Genomic DNA, 27,365 nt, shown 5'->3' with positions numbered 1-27,365 from the left:
CTTCGAAATTTGAGCGTTGTAACTTTGCAGATGTTGTTTATGCTCAAACAGCAACATTACACACTAACTAAAGTAAGAAAAGTGAAATCATGATCAACCACCCCTTTCAAATTATGAAAATTGTGAAAGTGTACTCTCACTTAAGTGGCCTTTTATTGAATTAATACATTCTTAAATTCTGTATATGAGACAAGGACCCTCAAGAAGGCACAATCAGTCTTGGCTGACCCAAGTCACCCCCTGAACAGCTGCTTCATTTTGTTGCCGTCGGGCCGCAGATTTAGTCTGCCTAAATGCAGGACCAGACACAAAAACGATTTTGTCCCTGCTGCTATAGGTTGTTTTAATAAGTCAATGTGAGTTGTGGACTTCTGTGTAGTATTTATTTAGTTTTTTTTACTGATTGTATGGTTGTTGTTTTGTATAATTTGTGTGTTACTTATGTCTCATGCTGCTGCACAATGAATTACCCCCCGGGATAATAAAGACTCCTTGAACTTGAACTAATATTATATCTGCAAGTATAGTTTTTTTTAAATTATACTTTTAAGATTTGAAGTACACTACAAGTGCACATCCCGCTCACTTCTTTTTCATAAGTGTATTCATGATTGCTCAGTTCATATCACCACCATAGTCAAATATCATAACAACAATAAGATATACATCTTGCTTACAAGTCTCCTATTCTATGCGGCTTTCATTTGAGATCATCACGTCTTAACAGTTTTCCAATCAACCCAAATTCATTAGAGCCCTATTCATGTGAGAGGACCTTCCCCAGGGCTCAAGGACAAACACACAAACAGCCATTTAAAAAAAAAAAAAAAACGACCGTGGGGGAAACAAACAATCTGAAAATACAAAGTAGGGAAGACAAAGCATATGCCTCTTTTTGCCTGACCTCTACCTGATTTAGAGCTTACAGCTGCACAAAACAGAGGACAAATGCGCACACGGCATAAATATACACAGCTCTAGCCTCGGTGTGTCAAACTGACATGGTTAATGGCTGAAGCTCTTATCTAGTGACATGACAATGTGCTTCTTCTGCAGTATGTCCCCTCTCGAGGGGTCTGTGCAGAGGCCTTCAAAGCCAAAGAGCATTGCTATGTAGCCGAATCCATCCGCTGGGAGTGGGATCGTAAAAATAGCCCTTCCTATTCACAAACAGAAATGCATCTGCATCTGACTCTTTCTTGGACATCTGCAAAACTCTTAAAACTGTCTTTTCGTATACCTGCAGGCAGGCTGGAACCTTTCCTTAGTCTTGGCATTCAGAAAATGATGGAGCCCGGCCGGTTCACTGAGGAGCAATTGTGAAGTGTAACTCTGAAATGGCACATTTCAGACGAGCCAAATGTTCTCCATAAGTTGAATGTCACTGAGTGTGATTTAGAGGGAGAGATTGGCTTACAGAGTTGGCAGGCGGACTCAGGTTGGCCTCCACGTAGGTCTCCGTCTTTGGTTCCACTGCCAGTTCGGCATCCAGAATCTTCTCCACGGGCATGTCCTCGTTGGCACAGCTGCCGAATTCAGCCTCGCTCCGCTCCTTCGCCCGCTGCCGCTCCTCCTGAACGGCTGCACACGTGCACATACAAAATTAGAACGGCTTGCATGCGCGACATGTACGGTTACATACACAAACAAAACCGTGACCTTGTGCACAATAACACGCAGCTGCTTTTGGTTTGCTCGTAATCTACACATTTCCACAAAAACAGCCCAGGCTGTTTTTCATCGAGCTGCAAATGCATCCAGCCCATTATCCATCAACTTCAGAGGCTAAAAGTTGAGGAGGTCATTCTACGTATGGAGGGACTTTATATATTCTGCTTTTTAAAATATGTATATTTTATTTGGGTACGATCCAGTGCAAACATGATTCTGTGCTCCTATTCAGTCTATGGACAAAGTCATGGGCCATAAAACCGTCCTTCTAAAACTTTCGGTCAAACGATTAGTTATGCAGGTTGACAATGTATTGGTGTGTGTGTGCCACATTTGGGCGAGCATCTGCGTGTTGTGTACACAGCCCACACGTTTGTTTGGCCTGGTTTAGAGGGGGAGCCAGGTCTAAACCACACAGTCGGTCTACTGTGGTCTGGACCTGGTGGAAATGAGCCCCGTCTGCCTCGCCGTCAGGCTGTGGAACATTTCAGCTTTCCCTTCTGTCTGTAAAAGCCCTGTTTTATGACTCTCTCTCTCTCTCTTTCTCTCTGTTTGAGAAACCGCTAGCAGATCATGAGGGGAATTCTTGAGTAGGAGCAGCAGAGAGCCGTGGAGGTCAGCTGAAGGATAAAGCTTTACTCCAGGAGTCACTGAGAGGTGAGGAGAGAGGCACAAGGAAATTATTTTAGCTTTATTGTCCTCAGAAACAGAAAGACTTGTGGAGAGAGTGGCTTGTGGGGGAGAAGTGTGTCAGGTTACCTCTCTCTCAGAGGCCTCAGTATAGGGGGTCCAGGCCTCACGTCCAATACCATTACCTAACGTTTTAGTGTCAGATTTATTCTTTATGACTTTTCCTGCTCTTTTGAGAGCAGATTGTAAACAAAATTGATAGCACAACATGACGGGCTTTATAACATACTTCAACTGTCTTCCATGAAAAAATGTCACAATGCAACTTGGCAATGGATAAATTCAATCAGTTTTCACATGCTAAACCGGTTTTACTTTGTATGACACTGCTGGTTGTTTACTGTGACTTCTTTTATTGTACTTTTCTTCGCTGTGACAGAAGGAACGTTACTAGAATGTATATTAGTCATATTTCTGAAAAATGCATCCCCACTCGGTGGCAAAAAAAACAAAAGGATAAAGCTTCAATAATATCTGGCTACTGGCCTTTAACTAGATCAGAAAAACATGTTAAAAAGCGTTAGAAGGAACAATAAAAGGTTCATTTTAAAATCATTATTTTTAAATGTATTATTTCTATTTTCATACACGCATCATTGATTAGGACCCCAACCTTAAAAAAAAAAAAAAAAAAGAACATAAGGGATAGTGCTTATATGAAAAATAAATAAATGACATGCTTCTCAGCTATTGGAATGTTCTCATACATTTACAATAACATTCTGAATACACTCTGAATAAATTAAATGTAAGCCTATATTATTTTCCCACTATCCTCTAGTGGAAATGCTGCATACAATCTCTTGCCATTTAATTCAATTCCTTTTAATGATTCTAGACTTAAAATGCATAATTTAATCAACACATTAATGAATCTCATTCATATCCTTGACAACAGCATAGCAGTTCAATGAACTGCAAATTGTTGGTCATCGGTGCTTTCAACCACCATGTTGATTGTTTAAGTCTGTAAAAATATCTCCTCCAACAAAAGTTTCAAACTGACCGTGGACATAAAAAATGAACATTAGAACTTCAGAATAAGGTGATTTCTGGAATATTTGCTCTGTTTGACCGGGTTAAAGGAATAATTATCCTATAATTTACTCACCCTCAAGCCATCCTAGGTGTGTCTGACTTTCTTCTTTCAGCCGAACACAATCGGAGGGGAGTGAGTAGAGCCTGTGTTTTTCAAGCTCCAAAAAGCGCATCCATCCATCATAAAAAGTAATCCATTCGACTCCAGTGGGTTTCAGGCTTTCTGAAGCAAAGCGATGGGTTTTTGTAAACCCATATTTAAACTATATCGAAATCCTCTGACATTTTTCTTTAAAAGTTCTTGTTTTAGATTCGTGACCGTCATTTTGTTTTGCCCTATCCTCTGCGCTTTCGTGTTCGTCAAGTCTCGTTCGTATAATTTTGTTCATAAAGTTTTAAATATGGATATTTTTCTCACAAAAACCCATCGATTCACTACAACCAACTCACTGGAGTCGTATGGGTTACTTTTATGATGGATGCGCATTTTGGAGCTTCAAAACTCGGGCACTATTCAATGCCATTACTAAGCTGGGAAGAGCCAAGATATTATTTCATATAACTCCGACTGTGTTCGGCTGAAAGAAGAAAGTTATATACACCTAGGATGTGTTGAGGGTGAGTAATTTTTGGGTGAACCATTCCTTTAATGATTATATGAGCCATCCATAGTCAGAATATGACTAAATTCTGATATTATTCAGAATTGTCATGTGTTAGAAGAAAGAAGCAACGCACCTTCTCTCTTCATTCCCATGGCTAAGCACTTCTGATAGCGGCAGTACTGACAGCGGTTGCGTTGGCGTTTGTCGATTAAACAGTCCTTGTTGTCTCGGCAGGTGTACGTCAAATCCTTTCTCACCGTTCTCTTGAAGAAGCCCTTACAGCCCTCACAGCTGTACACCCCGTAGTGTTTACCTGCCGGCAGACATATGCTTTAGTATTCTTCCCAGCAGGGTTATCTTTAATTGGCATTTGATTTCAATAATTCAACAGCCACGCATCTGTGTTGTCACACATTACTCTGAAAGACAGAATATATTGAGTGACCAATATCATGACTGCAGTTTAACAAGCACAATAAAGCACATTATTAAAGCTTTTTTCCGCCACTGCATTCTTTTCCTCCTGATGATCTTCTTTTTTTATTGTGTTCTACTGTAAATATGAAAAAGGACAACATATACTGTGGGTTTGTAGCCTGTTCTCCCAAATTAATTGACGATATATCCCATTAATAATTCACTGGAATGCACTAAGAATATTACTACAGAGATATTTAACATGTCCGTAATATTGCTGCGGAAATAATCAGGGTTATTCATAGTCTGTGGTGGTAATTTGTTAATGATTTTACACTTTTAAATGTCCTTTTAATTTTCGATGATTGAAGGGTGAGTATAGAATAATGTCATCTTATAGTAACCAGATTTTGAAAATGCTTATTTTTGCGTTCATAGACCGAACCTTTCGCTGATTGTTTACAGTTTAACGGAAGTTACTCCCATAATTCACACAAAGAATTATGGGATGTAGGAAAAAGGTGGATAATGACTATTGAACTGTATATGTTATTATGGCAACTAGAAATGCCAGTCTCTCTTATACGTCTGTGGGCTCTTTTGTCTTACATAATAAAACAATCACTATTTTCAATAAAAAATTTTTTTTACGTGCATTATTTATTATTTCAGTAAGTAGCCGTGAAATCATTTTTTAAAAATAATTTATCTAATAAATGTATTGTTCATAGATTATTATGCCGGTTTAGCTATTTCGTTCCATTCTAACAGAGACAAATTACACAGTGCATGAATAATTTTTTTAAATCATCTAGGAGTGTGTGTGTGTGTGTGTGTGTGTGTGTGTGTGTGTGTGTGTGTGTGTGTGTGTGTGTGTGTGTGTGTGTGTGTGTGTGTGTGTGTGTGTCACCTGATGAACGGTCTCCGCAAATGGCACAGATGTGTTTTGTGAGGGAGAGGGATGTGCCTGTGGGCTGTGCCGGGACCTTCATCATCCCGTTCAGACCCAGAGGGGGTTTAATGTCCTCCAAACTACTGACTGCATTCATGGGCGAACTGAGCTAAATAAAAAAATATATATATAAAAAATATATTAGATATCAAACCATTACAAGCTGATAATAACTGAATCAACACATTGAATCCACTGATCAAAAATACAGTAAAAACGGTAATATTGTTAATTTTCATATTTTTATGTCTAATATTTTTGTGGAAACCATGATACATTTCAGGATTATTCTGATAAATAGAAAGTACCAGAATTTAGTTGAAATATACATTATAAATGTATTTACCCTCCTTTGTTGATCAATTTAATGCATCTTTGCTGAATAAAAGTATTTATTTCATTCAAAATTAAAAATAAACCTTACTAACCACTAACTTATGAATGGTAGAGCAAAATTCCACATAAAAAAAAGTGTCTGTTGGAACGGAATCAATTACACGTGGAGTTTGTTCTTAACTACCCAGAACTAAAGTCACGCAAAATGTGATGATTGATGAGCCGACCTGTGAAAGACACAACAGACACACCTACAGGAAACATTACGACGAAAGAATGTTCACTATGTTTTTCTTCGGTAATTCGTGAGGGACTGATACATGAAACTATACAGCTTCATGAAGAGAGGAAAACATTAAAGTCATTCACCAATGAAAGTGCTAAACTCTTTCTAACAAAAAAAGAAGCAAAGTCTAATATATATGAGTCAAGTATTTAAATCCACAATAGTGTTGTAATGTCAAAATATTTTGAGGCAGACAGCAGACTATTGTGTTCATTTAACAAAAACCCTCTCCTGGCATTTCCACACCTTAAATTGTGTCAGCATTATTTTGTTTGCCCAATCAAAGACAGTCTGACTCATGACAAATGTTTCTGGTTTACGACATCCCCACACCTGAGGTCAGGACTACAATGTAGATATGACGTAATAGTCCTGCATACAGACTCTTAAGCCCGGGACACCAAGCCGACGGTCAGCCGTCAGGCAGTTTTTGACAGTCGTCCAGCTTTAAAGGGGTTACTGACGATCATGGTTAGCATTACACAATGGGATGCTTTAACATGAAGCTCCTTTAAGCATGAAGCTTTAATCCTGAATTATTACTTCTACAGGTAGGGAAAACATAAATGTGACCTAAATTGGTTAAATAAGATCCAAACAGCTTACCTCTTGAGTAAAGAAATACAACAAATCTAAATGCAAATGCAGCCCAATGTACATGTAAAACTGCGCCATGTGCATACATACTGAAAACAAAAGAACTTGCAACATGATTGTGATAGTAAAAAAATAAAATAAAAAAGAGTGGCAGGAACCCAGATATATACCACTAAGCACACACCTGCACTTACGTTTACACACACACACACACACACACACACACACACACACACACACACACACACACACACACACACACACACACACACACACACACACACACACACACACACACACACACACACACACACACACACACACACACACACACACACACACACACACACACACACACACACACACACACACAAAATATCTACCTGCTGCCTGCTTCTATTCGGATGCAGGCATGGCAGTTTTGACAGTCAAACACACACACACACACAAACTGTAATTCAATATGTTCAGTGCCATGGGACTGGTAGCCTCTAGATTTAGACCAGGAGACAGACTAACAGTCTTAACTTTAAGCCCTTAAAGTATCAGATCCCCACATTCATGCACTCTAGGATCGGTAATCAACAGCAATCCCTAAAAATGCACAAAAATCTAACAGCCAGATAAACATGAAAAACCTTTCACACTACTGTTGGTGAGCACCGGGGTTCAATTGATGTCAGAGTTGGATGATGTGAACGCTGTTTTCCGTTGCGCACCTGTGAACCATACTGCATAAAAAGGGTGATCAGTGGTAAAGTTCATGTGAACTCCTGTACAGTTCGCTGCTAAATTGTACTAATCTACTAGTAATCGAGTTTGGACCAGGCAATTGAACCAAATGTGAAAGCATCCTAAAAAAATAGAACACGGTGCTAGCAACACCAAGGTAGAGATTGGATGCACTGTAAGTTTGGATAAAAGCATCTGTCAAATGTGGAAATGTAGGAATCTGAGTCTGCGTCACACAACCATGTTTAATTTGAGGTGGCACCAGTGATGGTCCTGGCTCACACGGTAAACAGAACAAATGAGAAAATAAGCGAGAAATGAGAAGAAAAACGAGAAAAGAAGCGAAAAACGAGAAGAGAAACGAGAAATGAAACGAGAAACTAAACGAAATGAGAAACGAAACACGACAAAAAGCAATTAAACGAAACAAGAAAAGAAAGGAAACGAGAAAAGAAAGGAAACGAGAAAAGAAAAGAAACTAAACGAGAAAAGAAGCGAGAAAAGAGAAAAGAAGAGGACAGAAACAAGAAATGAAAAGAAGAGAACAGAAACAAGAAAAGAAAAGAAGAGAACAGAAACAAGAAAAGAAGAGAACAGAAACAAGAAAAGAAAAGAAGAGAACAGAAACAAGAAAAGAAGAGAACAGAAACAAGAAAAGAAGAGAACAGAAACAAGAAAAGAAAAGAAGAGAACAGAAACAAGAAAAGAAAAGAAGAGAACAGAAACAAGAAAAGAAGAGAACAGAAACAAGAAAAGAAGAGAACAGAAACAAGAAAAGAAAAGAAGAGAACAGAAACAAGAAAAGAAAAGAAGAGAACAGAAACAAGAAAAGAAGAGAACAGAAACAAGAAAAGAAGAGAACAGAAACAAGAAAAGAAGAGAACAGAAACAAGAAAAGAAACGAGAAAAGAAAAGATTAGGTTTAGGTTAATATTCTATTTTATTTTTCAGACAACTGAACTTCATGGAAAAGAATACACGGAAAAGAGCAACTTTGACATCTTGATAACTCCTTTATGAGTTATGTAAAAAATGTGGGCATGAAGCTTCTGATAGAAATAATTGGTAAGATCAAGACTTTCCATGAAGCAAAAAAACACTCTTATAGTCCTGTGGAAAGAGTGAATGACTGGCATTTTCATAACCCTGAGAACCGTCTATGACAACCAAATTAAGTATCATGTCCAGAGAAATGGAGACAAGACATAATGAACAGGGAGAAAATACATTTTATTATCGCATCTTACACTGTAGAGCCCACAGCAGCTATTAGAAGACAGATCACGTGTGCCATGTGACCATCTCATGCTGCTCTTTGTGTGTAGAGCTTTTAGAATGGTTAAATCTGTCCACAAACTTGTGTTGCTGCATTGCACAGTCATGAGATGCTGCGCACATCAGTCACTGACCATAAACATGCCCAAAATATCATCTGTGCTCTGAATTATGCTATAAACCTTTTTTTGTATAATGCATAAACATTTATATTGAGCAATGGGGGATTTACCACAAATGCATTGAAGGTTCTAAGGTTCTAAGGTTCTACTCCCTTTATATTTGCATTCAAGATTGGAATTTTAAACAAAGGATTTTATATTTCTGAAAGAAAATGTGAGTGGTGCTTGCTTGGTGAAAACGTCTCGGGTTACGACTGTAACCCTTGTTCCCTGAGGAGGGAACGAGACACTGCGTCGTTGAAAACGACTCTTTGGGGACGCTCCCTAAGCGTGCGCCTCTGAAGTATGAATGAAACTAATCCAATCCTGATTGGTGTTGCGTCGTGACGTAACATGTGACGGCATAACCGGATGCATAAAAGTGTCGCCGGCGCACACACACATTAGCCTCGCGATGAAGCAAGCCGCTCCCAGGCGTTAAGGGGCGTGGCAAGACGACGCAGTGTCTCGTTCCCTCCTCAGGGAACAAGGGTTACAGTCGTAACCCGAGACGTTCCCTTTCGTAGGGAACTCGCACTGCGTCGTTGAAAACGACTCTTTGGGGAACGAATACCCACTAGGCCACGCACCGAAAAAGCCTGTCCTAGAGTGAAGTTGATCTCAGGCACTTAAGCTAGGACGAGAGCACTCGTGCGCCAGACGCACTAAGGAGGTGAAGACAATAAAACCTGATGAAAGTGTGCAGGGTAGCCCAACCGGCTGCCTCACAGATCTCCTGGAGGGGCACTCCCGAACGGAGGGCCCTAGAGGACGCCATGCCTCTGTTAAAATGAGCCCTTACGGCCAAAGGTGAAGGCAAATTGCGCACCTTGTAGGCCTACTTATGGTTTGTTTGGATGCCGGGAGCCCCTTATTAGGTGACCCAAAACACACTAACAGTAGGTCCGACCTCCTCGAAGAAGAGGACCCCTCAAGGTAAATACTCGGAACCCTGACTGGCAGAGCAAAGGAACCTCTCTTCTTCTGCCGACACATGAGGTGGAGGATGAAATGCTCGCAGGACCATGGACCTAGCCATGTTAGAATGCACTTAAGGCACATAGCCGGGTCTCGGGTGCAAGATGGCCTTAACTCTGCCGGGGGCAAAACCCCAAGCAAGCTGGCGTTAGTGCCAGGGCTTGGAGATCTCCCACTCTCTTAATAATTTTAAGAAACAGCTAAGAGAAAGGCTATCTTGAACGTGAGGTCCTAGGCGAAGCTGACTGGAGGGATTCGAAGGGAGCCAGGGATAGCCCTTCGAGAACCACCACCAGGTCCCAGGAAGGACCTGACCTCCATGTACCATGGAGAAATAGTATGACCCGTTGGTGCCTCCCCAAAGGCCCATCACTCAGTGGTGCATGGACCGCCGAACTGGCAGCCACGTACACCTTAAGTGTGGACGGGGAGAGACCCGCAGAGAAACGATCTTGAAGAAACTCCAGAACTGAAGCCACTGGGCAGTTAACTGGATCTAACTCATGTTCTCTACTCCAAGTGGAAAAACCTACCACTTGAGGCCATATAATCTCATAGTAGACGGAGCCCTAGAGCAAAGTATGGTTTTGACCATCCCAGCTGATAGACCGGCATCTAGGTACTGGACCCCCTCAGGGGCCAGACCCACAATTTCTACAGCTCCGGGCGAGGGTGGAATATTGTGCCCTCCGCCTGAGACAACAGATCCCTCCTCAGAGGAATCTGCCACGGCGGAGCTATCAGAAGTGAAAATATGTCTGAAAACCATACTTGGGCCGGCCACAACGGGGCTATCAGAAGAAGACTGATGCCCTCCTGACGGACCCTCTCCAGGACTCCCGGGAGCAGAGCGATCGGGGGAAAAGCATACAGGCGAAGCCTCAGCCAAGCCTGTACCATGGCATCCAACCCCAGTGGGGCTGGATGAGTGAGGGAAAACCAAAGTGGACAGTGGGACGTCTCTCGAGACGCAAACAGATCCACTTCCATTGGTCCAACCTCTGCCATATCAACTTCACCACCTCTGGGTGAAGTCTCCATTCCCCGGGCCTCAGCCCCTGCCTCGACAGGATGTCTGCTCCCTGATTCTGAACCCTCGGGACATATATTGCTCTAATAGATAATAATTTCCCCTGGGACCATAGATTAATCTGATGCGCCAGTCTGGATAGAGGGCGCGATCTGAGTCCCCCTTGTCGGTTCAGATAAATTGATGTCTGGGAGGGAGCTCCTCGGAGCCCTGAACACAGCCAACATCTCTAGGCAAAATATATGCCAAACATGTTGATGGTTCTGCCACAGACCCCTGGCAAAGCGGCCATCCATGACCGCGCCCACGCCAGTGAAGGAGGCGCCTGTCGAAACGGTTTTCCGGCGACATGACGCTGCTAACACTGGCCCTTGGGACAGGAACCAAGGTTTCTTCCATATTAATTAGGGAAACGAAGGCATCGGCGCGTAACCCTGATTGTTCGGAACGGATTCCCCCTTGGGGAAATCCCCTTGGCTATCAGCCACCACTGAAGGAGCCTCATGTGTAGAAGGTCCAAAAGGTATTATGTTGGACACAGCTGCCATGAGGCCCAGCAGTCTTAGAAATTGCTTTACAGTGATGGCCTGGCCTAGCTTTATCCCGGATGCCATGGCCCTGATGGACTCGATACACGCGGAAGACATATGTGCCCAGAAACGTAGTTTTCTGAGCTGGTACCAACACGCTTTTCTTCGTGTTGAGTCTCACCCCCAAGCTCGGGAATACGGCCAAGGACGACATCTCAATGCCGAACTGCCATTGCTCGAGACTGAGCCAGAATGGGCCAGTCGTCGATTCAATTAAGTGTGAGGATGTCCTGAAGTCTCAGTAGGACCAGAGCTGCATCCATACACTTGGAGCTTTTGTGAGGGGAGAGTGCTAGGCCAAACGGAAGAACCCGAATTTGGTACGCTTCGCCCCCGAAAGCGAACCTCAGGAACCTCCTGTATATTGGAAGGATGGAGCACGGAAGTATGCGTCTTTTAGACCTATCGTGATAAACCAGTCCTCGGACCTGATTTGATTCACGATGAGCATCTTGAACCTGAAGCTCCTCAGAGAACGATTTAAGTGACTCAGATCTAAAATCGGCAGGAACCCTCCATCCTTCTTTGGAACTATAAAGTACCGGCTGAGAAATCCGGACTCCCTGTCTGGAGGAGGAACCCATCATATGGCCTCTCTGACCAGTAAAGAGTATACTTTTTGTTCCATCACCCAATCCTGCTTATACGCAGGACCCATGCAGATATGTTGGGTAAGCGTTTGACACGCTTCAACAAAATCTATTACGGGAACCAGCCCCTTGAGGCTGGTTTCGGGTATTCTTTGAGCATTGTTCTCGACCCCCTGAAGCAGATGACCGGCAGGGATTAGTCGAGACCGATTTTGTAACCATAGTCAATGCCCTTTTTCAAGCTTTTTGGAGCGAACACAACAGTATGCGTTCGCTGGAAACTGATGTGGCCCGAAGCGTCTTGGACGGCGGGCAACCACATAGTTTTCCTGAGGGCTCCGCTGTAAGAACAACCTCAGTTGCTCTACAACGGGGGGGAGGGAAAGGGTCTAATTTTTATTTCAGGTAGAACCTCTTTCCTGAAGCCCTCTTGCCTGAAGGACGGCCCTCAGGTCATCCTTCTGATCAAAAGAGCGAGATAAATTTATCTGTTGCCAAACTCCAGAGGGAGGGGCTCTAGAGGAAGGAGTGGGGTTTATCCCATGACTTAGATAACTCATTATACAAGTCAGGAAAAATAAATAAATCAATAAAAATGGTAAGCTCCGGCGCTGATGTTGTGATTGTTGCAGCAGGAAGTGTTCACTTATTTCCTTTCTTAGTTATTTATTAAGCGCTTCCTGTCTAACATGTGGCCAGTTAATTTTCATCTGGCCACAGCACGGATCACAACACGCTATTAAGCCTCGATGTTGAAGATTTTTTATTTTAACATCGGGTGCTTGTCATGGGCAGAAGAAGCCGCATCGCGGGCTTAGAACCATTCGAATGAGAAAGTGCCGCAGCAGTCTCACTCTCATCAGCAAAATTCATATTTTATTATTTATTTTATTTACGAACCCCACGATCTGAGTCGCGGACCTGAACAACGGAGAACGTGAGCTGGCGAGTCTAATTCACGTTCATCCGCCTCGATGCTGAACACACCCACTCCCTCAGAAGCAGATAGTTCAAACATCAGGTTCTCATCACGGGCAGAAGAAGCCGCAGCGCGGGCTTCTGCACCATGAACGGGAGCCCCAGAACCTTTAAATAGGGAATGAGAAAGTGCCGCAGCAGTCTCATTCTCATCTGCAAGATCCTATCGCGAACCCCGCGATCTGATTCGCCGCGCGCGAGCTGTGTGAATTTAACTCACGCTCACCCGCCTTAATGCTGAACACATCCACTCCCTCAGAAGTGTATAGTTCAAACATCATGTTCTCATCACGGGCAGAAGAAGCCGCAGCGCGGGCTTCTGCACCATGAAAGGGAGCCACAGAACCTTCAAATAGGGAATGAGAATGTGCCGCAGCAGTCTCATTCTCATCTGCAAGATCCCCGTGAACCCCGCGATCTGAGTCGACGCGCCGCCTCAACGGACGCGGGACCCGAACCGCGGGGAACGCGAGCTGGTGAATTTAACTCACGCTCCTCCGGCCGCCTCGATGCTGAACACATCCACTCCCTCGGAAGCAGATAGTTCAAACATCGAGGTCTCGTCACGGGCAGAAGAAGCCGCAGCGCGGGCTTCTGCACCATGAACGAGAGCCTTAGAACCTTCAGATGAAGAATGAGAAAGTGCCGCAGCAGTCTCATCCTCATCTGCAAGATCCCTTTGCGAACCCCGCGATCTGAGTCACCGCGCCGCCTCAACGGACGCGGGACCTGAACCACGGGGAACGCGAGCGCAGTACTGATAGGGAGTGTTTCACAGAGATCACAGACAGCCCCCTCGAGAGCTGCCCGTGAGTGTGTTACACTCCAAAACAATTCACACACAACTGATGCGTGTCCCCACTCGTAATATACTTTGGGCAGGGGTGCACACATCTAATGAATTGCTCACTCGCCATAATACAGTGACTGGATCAGACAGACAACACCAAATAAGACAGACAAAAACAGAGAGCGCTTGCTGAAGAGCGAAAGCTAATGTGTGTGTGCGCCGGCGACACTTTTATGCATCCGGTTATGCCGTCACATGTTACGTCACGACGCAACACCAATCAGGATTGGATTAGTTTCATTCATACTTCAGAGGCGCACGCTTAGGGAGCGTCCCCAAAGAGTCGTTTTCAACGACGCAGTGCGAGTTCCCTACGAAAGGGAACTAGCCGTCATGATGCTATGTGCGTAGTTGCAAGGGCAATTGCTATGTGCTTGCGAGGGTGTTCTGGGTGGTTGCTATTTTGTTCTTACTGGCCCAAGACAAAAGAGCCCTATGATATTGACTGAAGTCCCTTTATTAAACCCTTAACCTTATACGAGTGATAGAAATTTCACAAAACAAAATGTACTTAAAGGTGCTGTAGTAAATGTTTCACTACTAAAGCATAAAAATACCATAATATGTTTGCAAATATTTAGGAAACATGCCAAGTTCACATACTCGTTTCTCTGAAAAACACTTCTACCGCCAGTTATTTTACTTATTATTTTACACGTTCCCTGTTGTCTGTCAGTTTTTGTTTAGGTCTGTGTGATCTCGCCCACTGCCAGTTCATCCAATTGTATTTCGACACCCCGGGATGCCAGTTAGTAGCCTGACTACGTCAGACTTCGTACTTCCGCTCAATTTAATTTCGCTTCTGTACTTAGTCTGAGACATCGACATGTCTCTCAGTTTTCCTCCGGCCTGAAAACAGCCGGCCAATCAACGAACAGAGGGCGGGCTGAGAGCCGTGACGTAGACGCTAAGCGCCGAGTTTGAGATTGGGGAAATCGAAAACGACCGCGGATATGGAGACAAGGGATGAAATTCGCTCTGTTGTGGAGAATATTCCCGGTATTTCCAAACTGAAGGACGAACAAGAAGAGTGTTTGGTAAACATTTTGAATAACCAAACGTTATGTTATTGGCTTACGGGTAACCAATGATTTTATACTTCAGACGAGCGCCCCCCCGCGATAAAGAAAACACTTTTCAATGATGCCATGCCAGACTCTGTCTATGAACCAAAGCGAAGTAGCAGAGTTTGGTATTACCAGGCTAGCCAGTTAGCAGGAAATACAGTGTATTGAAGACAGAAAACAAACTGGGTCAGAGATTGCAGATTCCACGCAACCTAAAAAGCCTTAACATCCAAATAAAATTCTGTATGAACGAGAGCATATTAAAACGTGGATAACTCAAGTCATCAACTTACTTGTCTCAAGTAAGTCTCCTCGGCTTTCATTGTCAATTGCGCTCGTTCCTGTTGCCTGTCCTCAAACTGACAACCCGGGTGAGCGTCGAATCTGAGGAGGAGGGTGCGGGGGAAACGATCTCCGATATTTTGAATTTGGACTGCAGTACCTATTCGACCACAAGCTGTCATTCTTACAGACTGCTTCTTTAAATGTCATTTAAATCCATGGTCCACCACAGTAAAGACTTTAATAATGTTACAAAATAGTTTTATTTGAAAAATAAATTACATAAAAAAAACATTAAAACAAAAAATATTATGTATACAATATATAACAATATTATATAATATATTATATATATATATTTGATAATCATACGATTATGATAATATTTCACAATATTACTGAGCATTAGTATGGTAGTGAATATTACCATAAAAAACAATACAATACTACCATTTTTGACTATATACCAATAAATGCAGCTTTGGTGAACATTTAAAAATCTTACTGATCCCAAACTTTTGAACAGTAGTGTTACATGTACAAATGTATAAATGTGTATCTGTCTGTGTGTATATGGAGATTGAATTGGCAGGGTGTTAAAAGAGTTTCTTTCTGACACACACCACATGGCTAAACTGCAGATTTTAACAAGCCAGCTCATTTCCCGTGCGATTGGGCCCTGACCAGGCCCCAACCGGGCCTCTTCTGAACCCATTTAGCGTGCCAATAAAAAGTAGAAAGCCCATGTGGCACACTAAGGCCGTGTTTGACACCATGCGGTCAGAGATCAAGCACTCTGACGGGGCTAATGAGGATGAATGGGGGCCAGGGCACCTCCAAGACGCCTCTCCTTAAGCCCAACCGCCATTACTTAAGGCAACACCGTTAATGTGAAACGCCCCCACTCCATTTAGCAGCCAAATTAAAGCTGTCTGACATGAGGTGGTGGAAAGAAGAAAAAAATAATTATGATTTCTATGCCAACCCAAACTTGTTTTTAATAGGAACTTGTTTCCATTTTGGGGTACAACAGTAATGACTGAACACTTTACTTCTGGTAGTGGAAGGGAGGTGATATAAGGGGGAAATAAACGATCAGACGAAACCCTTTAAAATAACTCGTCCCCAACGAGTGTGTGGTTTATCTTAAACTGTATTGCAGGGATTCCAGTTCTCATATACCATCTGGTGTCTGATAACACCCCACGGTCTTCAATTGAGTTTATAAAAGGCTGTTATTTGATATGACTAGTTACACTAAATGGCTTTACTGATTCTCAAATGACTCTGGCAGGCACTCAATGATCTCACTAAGCCAAAGTCTGACTTAACTCCATCTTACTTATCTCTACAGATTTAAAGTTATACATTAATGATTTCATTTGTAATCCAAACACTCATACAGAGCGGTTCCACAAACTCCAGTGCAATGAAAAAAATTCAGCTGGGATCAAAACATTTGTTCAGTCAATTATATTATGTTGCTCTAGTCTACAACATGCGCTTACGTTCTTCACTTTACACGGACACAATATTTTAAATCAAATGACAATTGGCTACTATGAAAAGCATTTAATTTAATAAGACAAGCAACAATAAAAGCAATAAGATGTGACATTCTGTATTCTAATATATTCAACATTCTATATCCTGTATTCTACTTAAAAGAAAAACAGAAATAATTTTCGACATTATAAATCAAACCTATACACATCAGTATTAGTTTAGTGCTGTAAATAGTTTATCAGACAACAAAACAGACACACTAACACTATAGATGTCACATGATGAGGGAGAGTTCAAAAAGGTTTCAATGAACAAAAGGGTATTTTAATGAAAACAAACTCAGATAATCCGTGAAGAGGAAGGCAACATAACAACATGTGTAACACGCACACAAACAACAACTGACGAACACAGAATGAAAGTGAGAAATTTAAATAGACAGTGATAATGAGGAGATGACAAACAGGTGTAATGATCTGATGAGTGTCCATGGGAACTGATGAATGGCGGGAAAACTCAAACAAAGGAACATGTGATTGAAAACAAAACTGAAAGTCCATGAAAGTGAAACTAAAGATGAATGAGTCCAGATAACCGTGACAGAACGCCCCCTCCCAGTAGGCACAACCTCGTACCGCAGTAGCAGAAGTGAGGGAGATATGGAGAGGGCTTAGGAGGTGGCCGATGCGATGACAGCGAAGGAGACAGATGATGGTGTTATTCAGACGACAAGATCCCGGTGGTGATGATGAAGGGCGTCTGCCCAGTAACGTGAGCCCACGGTGGAGTCGAGGGAGGGAGGAGCCAATGTGACGTGGAGACTAACGCCAACTGGGGGACGACCGATGGAGGCGGAGCCGATGGATCCCAGGGCTCAGGCAGAGAGGAGCCTAGGCGATGCCGCTGCGACGATCGTCTGAGGAGGACTGCCCAAGGGCTGAGGAGATGCAGGTGTGATGGAGGACCGAGGCGTACCCGAAGGGAAAGAGGAGCCTTCTGCAGCCGTAGGGGTGGAGGAACATGACCAAGGGGGAGAAAGGATGGAGTCGCAAGGAGCTTATAGGTCGATGGGCAGAGACGGAGCGAGACGATCTGAAGCCGGAGGCGGAGCCACTGGTTCTATCTGCTCAGGTACTGATGATAGTTGCAGGACCTGAGGCTTGACATAACTGCTTGGCATTGCAGGAGATGTAGAAGGGCTGACAACCTCCAGCAGAGCCGGGCTGGGGGACTGGCAGAGCGGTGACGGAGGCAGATGAAGGCTATACAGGGTCGAAGGTAACAATACATTGTCCATGAAGGTGTCTGTGCTGTCCAGAAACAGCGATGAAGGTTCAGAGGAAACAGGAAGAAAGTTCATACAGTCAGTGGGACCGTCTAGGAACAGTGTTGAAAATTCTGAAATGGGGTGGGATAGGGTGGGAGACGATACCTCCGCGCTTAAGACAATCAGCCAGTCCTCAATCTCAAAATCCACCAAAATACCCTCGGCCACTGATGTCGTGGGCTCACACCCCTGGTCAGGCTCACTGGAGGGCTCCTCTTCCGGGATGAAGGTCCACGCTGACCTTTAATCTTTAGGAACTGGCTGACGCATCGCAGCGAATGGCAGCTCTCCGCCTGCGGGGGCTCACACGTTTCATCCGTGGTTGATGGTGGTGGAACGGACTCTGGGTCCGGCTGTGTTCTGGACAGGGGATAAACAGTCTCCAGAATCCAGAGGTGTCTGGCAGGTCTACAGGGTGATTGTAATTCACCCCGATCCAGAACTGTGACTGCAGGGTCTCGTCGTCAAAGGGGCTGGTGACGGCAAGAAGGCAGAATTGTCCATTGAAGGTTAAAAAAATCCTGGCTCTCACGAGCCAAAACAGAAAATCATACTGCAAGTTCCATTTGGTCGGTTGTTCTGTCACAAGATGAAGATGATGAAAGGTTTTTCACTGAATGAAAGGGTATTTTAATGAAAACAAACTCAGGTAATCCATGAAGAGGAAGGCAACGTAACAGCATGTGCAACGCACGCACAAACAACAACCGACAAACACAGAATGAAGGTGAGAAACTGATGAGTGTCCATGGGAACTGATGATTGGGGGAAAACTCAAACAATGGAACACATGTTTAAACAAAACTGAAAGAAAAGTGAAACTAAATATTAATGAGTCCAGATAACTGTGACAATGTCGTGTCTCATAATGATTTATTAATTCTAACAAATTTACAAAATTATAATTAAACCATATTCTGACTAATGGTGACACAATCACTGAAATATATAGCCACTTGCACTTTGAATATAGCTTTTGCTTTATTGTTCTCATCCATTTACTTTATCTTTATTCTATATATTTTTATTTCTTAAATAACTAACACCTTTAATGATACCCGTTTCATGCTGAAAAAGACAGTAGTTTTAATCAAATGTAAATGTTGGTTTTATTTAATGTTTCTTATATTAAATACAACCTATGTCACTAATTTACTTTTCTGTGTATTCAAAATTCAGTCCCATCATATGATTTAATGTCATTTTATTTTATCTTATGAATGTTATGAAGCCCTGACAACAGCCCTGAATATGCCGATACTGATAACGTGAACATTTAAGTTTAATCATATTTATGTCTATGTGTATATTCTTCAATTACTTAAAACTAGCATTGATTAATAACACTGATACAGGCAATCAGATTAAAAAAAAACAGAAAAAGTTCCACCTGCATTCACTCTAATCTTTTTTTTTTTTTTTTCATTTACTACATACACGGTGAACAACATGTTCTGCTCTAAATGCCTGAGCACAAATGCCGATTTTAATTGTTTATCGGTTTATTTCTTATCTAGGTACCTTTAAAAAAAGGCTCAAGTAAACAACCTGCATGTATGCTTAAATATAAAATATTAATCCAAGCTACTTTCCTGGAAAACAAACATAGACAATTATAATACAAAAGTGGAATTACATCACTTGATGTCTCATAAAACCCCGCTCATAGTCAGAGGGATTAAACAGAAATCCAATAACACCACAACATTTTTACAAGAAGCTGCATTTTCCACCAATAAAACGCTGCTTCAGCAGAACTTTTTAAGCTATGTGTTATTAAATAAAACCCAATCATAAAGCTGATAGCACTGATGCCGAATTTATTAGATTTTCTGTGAGTAAGCAGAAGACTGCACTACAAAAGAAAAGCGCAGTTGAGGTCACTAAACTCTGATTGATCAAATGAATGAGCTACACTGTGTATAAAATGCAAGTGTCTATGCATGTATGCCATATGGAAAATACAATGAAACTATTTACGTAGTTCTAATAAATACCTTGAATGTCCAAACTGTATAATTACTAGCATTTTCATGAGTTATTTAGACAGCCTTCGCCACTATTGCCAAATCAATTAAACACATATGCTTTGAACAAGCAGATGACCATGTCTCATTGTAGCAAGTAAAGCAATTTTTCAAAACCTTACTAAATTGGCTGATTGGCTCAATACACGAGGTAAAGATTCGAATAAATGTTTGTGACCCTGTGTGTGATTTTTATGCTCCATCTTATCATGCAATCAAACCCACTTGAGCAATCAGACTCTTTAAAATAGATCTTTAATTTCAAGCAGAGTTCAGGTCCAGATTAGCCAATTGAGCAGGACAATTCAGTTCAAGCTGAGCCTGAGAACATGTTGAAAAAAAATATTGATTGGCTGCATACCTCTGAAAGAATCTGCAATAGCACTAGGCAATTCACAGCAATTTATGCTGAAGCTGTTAAATAAGTCCACAGTAAATGCAGTGATGTCTTACCTGTGGGCTTAGACTGGGTCTGAAGGTCATGCTGGTGGAGGACGGGCCGCTCATGGAGTGATGGCCCATGGGCGAGCTGATGACGGGGAACGGCGAGGACAGGCCGTTGATGGGCGAGTGCAGCTGACCCGGGCTGGAGCTCATGGCAGACGGGCTGAGCAGGGGCTGGTGCAGAGGATGGTTACTGATGCCTCGGTGACCCATGGAGGAGCTCAAAGGAGGCGACGAGAGCTGACCGGAGGAGTCTGCAGGACGGCCAGAGGGAAAAAGAGTTACACACAAAGAAAATTTCAGGAATATTTTGCATTGTGGGGTAAATAATGCCATTGTGTCTACGTTATGATATCTTACACAGCTGCTGTTGTGTTTAAGAATGTGAAAATAGAGTGCAAATATCCATTCAATTCATTTTTTTTTTACTAATGACCAATATTTTAAGGTTTTCCTTAAACTTTTAAAATTAAAGTGTTTAATGCACAATGTAAACATTTACACACAAAAAAAAATGTCCAGCAACAAAAACTTTCTAATTCAAGAAGTCACAGAGAAAGTGCTAAACTATCATAACAACTATGACAAATAACATACCGGATAACTTTAATTATTAAAATAATTAGTATAACAAATAAATTAAATATACTGATATAATAAATACATTAACAGTCGATTTCGGTACATAATAAGACATTATAAGTGGATGATGTCATCAAAAACACACTCACGCACGCACATGCACAATCCAGGATTTTTTTATCATGGTTCCCACAAAACTATAGCCTGGGAAAACCCAGACCACTTCCGGCAAATTTAGATTTGCTCTGCAAGTGGGTCTGGCAAAGAGCCCATTGAAACCCATTTCCAATCCGTCGAAATCGCGGCACCAATCAGAAACGTTGGGGCGGGCTTTACACGATGACGACAGAACAGAGACGGTGACGCAGATTTTGTACATTACAAAGATGGATGCCGCCGTGGAACATCACAACATCACTCGTTTGAATCAGCTATCGCGTCTGTTTCAAGCGATTTAAAATGGTCATTTTCGTTACAGAGAATTGCTGAGAGTCTCGAGATGTTTCTCCGTCGCTCTGCATACGTCATGTCATTCATCGCTCTGATTGGTTTTAGATCTATCCGACGTCCGTTGGTGACGCCCCTGTGGAAATGAATTGTCTATGGAGCTTTGCCAGACCCTAACTCAGCTACAACTGAGAGTGGTCTGGGTTTTCCCAGGCTAACAAAACTATTGAGCAAAACAAAATTTTCAACATTGATAATAATAAGAAATTATTCTTGAGCATAAAATCAGCATATCAGAATGATTTCTTAAGGATTGTGTGATACTGAAGACTGTATATAGTATATATGTAGAAGTAATTATGCTGAAAATTCAGCTTTGCCATCACAGGAATAACTTGCATTTTAATATATATATATATATATATATATATATATATATACATACAACAGTTATCTATTCTAAAATATATATATATATATATATATATATATATATATATATATATATATATATATATATATATTATTTACAATATTAATGTTTTTACTGTATTTTTGATTAAGTTAATACAGATTTGACGAGCACAAGACGATTTTTTACTGACCCAAACACTAATGTATCCTGCAAATCATGCTAATTATATGTGTGTCCTTGCACAGACACTGTGTACATACACACTGTGTTTGACATTTGTTTGTGTGTGTGGTCCTAGTAAACCTTACGTTATGGCGATAAAATTATTGCAATATCAGACATCCTTGTCCTTGTGGGGACATTTTTGGTCCCCATGAGGAAAACAGCTTGAAAAATTTTAGCATTTTGAAAATATAAAAATGCAGAATGTTTTCTGTGACGATTGTGTTTAGGGTTATAGGGATTGAATATACATTTGTACAGTATAAAAATCATTATGTCTATGGAAAGTCCCCATAAAACATGAAAATGTGTGAGTGTGTGTTGTGTTTGCTCTTCTATACGTATCCTACATATTTACCGTACTGTCAGTTGATTTGTTGACATTGTCTACTCTGATAACACAGTGGACTTCAGCCACAACTTGCCTTCTCTTTACAGAGAGAGTAAACACATGCTGAGAAAACACAGAGGGCTTAATTACTCATCCTTGTTTCCCCCCCACAGCTACAAGACCTTGACTGAAATGAAAACAATATTAATCTTCCTATACATGCAGCAACACATCTCAGGAAAAGGTAACAGTTCAAGTGTCATAGCAAATATTGTATTGAAACACCAGCTTCAGCTTCGGCTTATTTTCCCACTCTGACTATTGTGAAACATTCCGAAGGCCATTAGTCATTCAGTGTGTTTCTCTGGGAAAAGAAAGTTTGTAATATATTTTTTATTTCTGTCTATTGAAAAGCATGTTATTCTATTAAAATCAGCAAGGTTCTTTTATATCACATGTCTTACGTCCAGGGACAAGTAACATATTTCCACTGAAATGAAAACTACTGAGTGACAAAACAAAATCACTGCTTATTAGAAAATTATGTTTAATATACAAAATAGGGATTTTTCACTGTGGGCGGAGCTACATGGTAACTGACAAAATGCCCTGTTACTCATCATGGGCTGCACTGTTAATTGGGACAAAAACAAAAAAATTATGTCGTTTCTATGATTTTATCATGTCACCTCTAATGCTAGCTTACATGGAGAAGACGAAAATGATGGTGATGAGAACAGTTTATTCACAATAGTGAAGATCCAAAACTGTGAAAAAAAAAAAAACTCAATCTTGACTTGAAACAAATCATAAACTATGAATTTAACAATAAACAATGACATGGAACATGGAACAGCATTCTATTCTTCAATACATGACAAAGTAACATGGCAAACATGAACAGACATAACTAATGAAACAAGAACCAATGAGAACACGACTAGGGATGTCCAGATCCGATCACATGATCGGAAATCGGGCCCGATTACGTGGTTTCAGACTCGATTGGAATCGGACGTTACCTCCCGATCAGGACTCGGATATATATGTAATGTATATATATTCTCATTATATTTTAACACATCTATAGTTATGCGATGGCACAGAGTTAGACCCTTTTGACTCCACACAGAAACAGCAACGCGTGCGGCATGACATCACTTTGTTGACATCACCAAAAGTGAAGAATTTATGTTATTTATTACTTGATTGTTCAAGCTACCTCACAGAAGTGCTCTGTTTGTTAACAGAGTTGTTGAATGTTAAAATAAGGTGAATTAAATAAAAAATAAGGAACATCCTGGATCTGTTTTTTCGCTCTTCTTTATTCTTTTTTTATGTACGTATTATAGAAGTATCGGATCGGGACTCGGTATCGGTAGATACTCAAAATCAAATGACTCGGACTCGGACTCGAGGGCAAAAAAACCTGATCGGGACATCCCTAAACACGACACATGGAACAAAGTAACCAATGAAAACAAGTCTAAGGAACAAATCAGAACATGCCACATGACATGGAATCACATGACATGAACAGGTGACTCAGTCAACATGAACTTCAAAATAAAAGACATGAAAATATAAACTGAGACCATGAAAACATGAACAAAACCTAAACAGTCGTGACATCAGCAGTTACTTTAAGAGATATTTCTACTTGATTTGATAAATAAAAATCACTTTCATTGGTTTATCCCAATATTGTCAAGTTTGTTGAAAAATATTAAATAATTTGTTTGACTTGAAGCAGTCCATTTAGATGTTACCACATAATGTATTCTTTTTAGATGGCAAAACAATTGTACAGTGAGTTTAAGTTTATAGAATATGCATATTATGACTGAGTATTGCTGGTATAGTAAGACACTATTAGACTGGGTTATACCATAGTAAATACATGTGGTGTTATCAGTGGGCAGTTATTTACATGCTATTTACATTTAAATTATGAATTTTCATTTTGGGGTGAACTACCCCTTTAATGCAAATACCAATGTGAAACCAAACCACTGAAGATTATGAGGAGCTATGTAAGTTTAAGATTTGTAAGGTTGGATTTACGCCAGGGATTCTTTCCGCCAACCCAAACCAGCCCTGTACAATGTCACTAGCATTTCTCCAAAAAGTATCTTAAAAAAGCGGAAAGCTCATGCACACTCGTGTTTTCTTTTAAAAATATGTCTGAAAGCCCTAGCTGTACAGTTTAAATTGATTGTGATCTGGTTTCTCATCCTATCTGCATAACAGATTATGAGTCGGCAACAAATGACGGTCGGCGATATGTGTCTCTGACACACCACACACACCTTCTCCCCTGCCAACATATTGCACAACTTTTTTTGGGCACAGGTACATATAGGCATGTACATTCATAAACAGACTATAAACATCAATACACACCTATACACACATTACCAGAGCACTGAACGAACATTTCAGATCATAAACAAGGTGTGTAGGAAGATCATTAGAAGGCTCAAAGTGACTTTTCACCCCCCACTCACACACTCTCACACACACACACACACACACACACACACACACACACACACACACACACACACACACACACACACACACACACACACACACACACACACACACACACACACACACACACACACACACACACACACACACACACACACACACACACACACACACACACACACACACACACACACACACACACACACACACACACACACACACACACACACACACACACACACACACACACACACACATTTATACACCACACAACTAATTTGAATGAATCAGGGCTATTCTAGGCAAAAGAAAATTGTGGTTTTCTCCCAAAGATGCCCACATGCTGACAGCAAGATTTGCAGCTCAAATCATTCCTCTGAGAACTACAGCATAACTAAGCATAAAACTGGCCTACACTGAAGAATATGTCGGGTTGGATTGACTTTGAAACAACTCCGAAATTACAAGTGAATTTCACAAATAGCCACAAAGAAATGGCAAGTAACACACTGAATTAAACATGAAAAATTGTAAAACGTACTCCAGTTATCTTCACAACTTTGAAAAATAATTTGTTATAGTCTACAGTCAAGCTCACAGAAGTCTCCTGGTTCACATACAAGTTTATGTCCAGTTTCAAAGCTAAACCCCTGGAATACAAAAACAATGTCATTAATATCTCAACACTGTGAGTTTTGGCTCGGTTTTATTTTAATATAGACAACCAGTAGAGTCTCTGTGTCAATTAAGAATATGATTTGGCCTTATCGCGTAAACACAACAATCTTGACTCGACCGCTATATAAACACTGCCACACAAAGTGTTTACTCAATTGCCACAAACACCTACTCACTGAAATGTAAATCAAGGGTGGGAGATAAACAGACTAGGGGATAAGGATATACCGCCAAGCCTCAGCAAAATGTATTTGAGCAAAACATCGTTACAGTTCGCTAATGAGGCAGCGAGAAGCAGAGCAGAGGCCTGATTAGTCGGAGGATGAGGGATGATGGGAAGGCAGAGCAGAGGGTTGACTTCATCACAACACAACACACTGCTGAACCGCATGGACACACACATGACAAGATCAGAACTCGCAATGCTACTGAGTTTGATCCAAAGAAAGAGTGGAAACATTCAAATGTATTTTTTATTTATTTATTCATTTGTAATTATTTTATTTTATTTTAATCCAGAATAAAAACACGTATAAATGTGTACAGTATGTACTGACTGAGCACTTTAATTATATTTCCATTTTCTTTTCTTTGCTCGTGTTAATACATTAAATCTATTATTACTTACTCTTTATTGTTATTTTTTATTTCTCATGGACCTTTTATTATTATTTGTAGTCAGTTTTATGTAAAGCACTTTGAATTTACTTAATGCTAATGAACTGATTATTAAATAAAGTTAAATAAATAAGTATGAATAATAATTAATATATTGCATAATATCTCTACGATTATTTTACTGTAGTATTTCATTTTGACCACATATGCTGCAAAGAGTAAGAGTGATAACATTTAAAATATTTTCTTTGTTGTGTTTTTCACCGCCAGGTTGTTGCTCTGCCGTTTTTGCTATGCATTTTGAGTGGGTTTTAATGTGTTGCTATGTGGTAGGGTGTTATGGATGGTTGTCCTATATACGGTTGCTTAGTCTCTGTTGGCCTAAGTCAAAAAAGTCATTTTCTCTATGATATTATAGTATTTATCCACTGGTTTTATCATTTTCTCTGCGTCTGTCAGTGTAATACTAGGCTTATGCATTCATTTAAATCCCTACATATGAGACCTATTAATAAGGATGCTTACCTTAGCACCATTCATATATAAAAAAAAAAAAGCATGGTCATCATTGAGTAATCATTACCTCAGTATTATTGATGAGGTTAGCACTCGATGACTCCCAAGATTATTACGAACTGAACTCTTTAAACGGGTACAAAACAAGACACTTGAGCTAAAAGAGGGGTGAATCAGTCATAAACAACACAGATGAGTCTGTTTTCAATTCGCTCTAGCTCAGCAGTGCTGCAGAGTCATTTGAATATAGAGGAAGAGAGTGGTTTCGCGGCTTCCTACATTCAATCAGCACAGAGTGTTTAAATCAAACCTTCGCTAATGTGTTTAGTCTGACACTTCCTGAGCACCTTATTTCTCCTCTCTGTTTCATCCTACTTTTCTTCAACACTGGTCTGATCTTTGCAGATCTACACAAACACGGGTTTGTATCACGCAGTGCGTGTGGCCATCGGGTCCAGGAAGGACATTTAGTCGACATAATACGCATTACATGCTCTCTCACTCACCGTCTCTCTTCATTTCTCACTCTCACACACACATAAACACTCTCAAACACTCATATATTCGTGCGCACATACACATACATATGCTGCAGACAAAACTCAAGACTATCCAGCCCGCTGAGATTTAATTA

General features: G+C 41.0%; 1 protein-coding gene across 1 annotated transcript in view; it reads right to left on the bottom strand.

The window, feature by feature from the left end:
- Nucleotides 1-27,365, bottom strand: part of rxrab (retinoid x receptor, alpha b) — an 82,589-nt gene that overhangs the window by 16,222 nt on the left and 39,002 nt on the right. The window contains exons 3-6 of the mRNA XM_079606633.1: nt 20,439-20,683; nt 5,332-5,482; nt 4,138-4,317; nt 1,418-1,581 (exon numbers count right to left, since the gene is read on the bottom strand). Coding sequence (XP_079462759.1) covers nt 1,418-1,581; nt 4,138-4,317; nt 5,332-5,482; nt 20,439-20,683 — 740 coding nt within the window. The remainder of the gene's footprint in view (nt 1-1,417; nt 1,582-4,137; nt 4,318-5,331; nt 5,483-20,438; nt 20,684-27,365) is intronic.

This window comes from Phoxinus phoxinus, assembly GCF_949152265.1.
Source record: "Phoxinus phoxinus genome assembly, chromosome: 3".
Taxonomy (NCBI): Eukaryota; Metazoa; Chordata; class Actinopteri; order Cypriniformes; family Leuciscidae; genus Phoxinus; species Phoxinus phoxinus.
The sequence above is the reverse complement of the archived record's forward strand: the minus strand, read 5'-3'. Positions and strand labels throughout refer to the sequence as shown.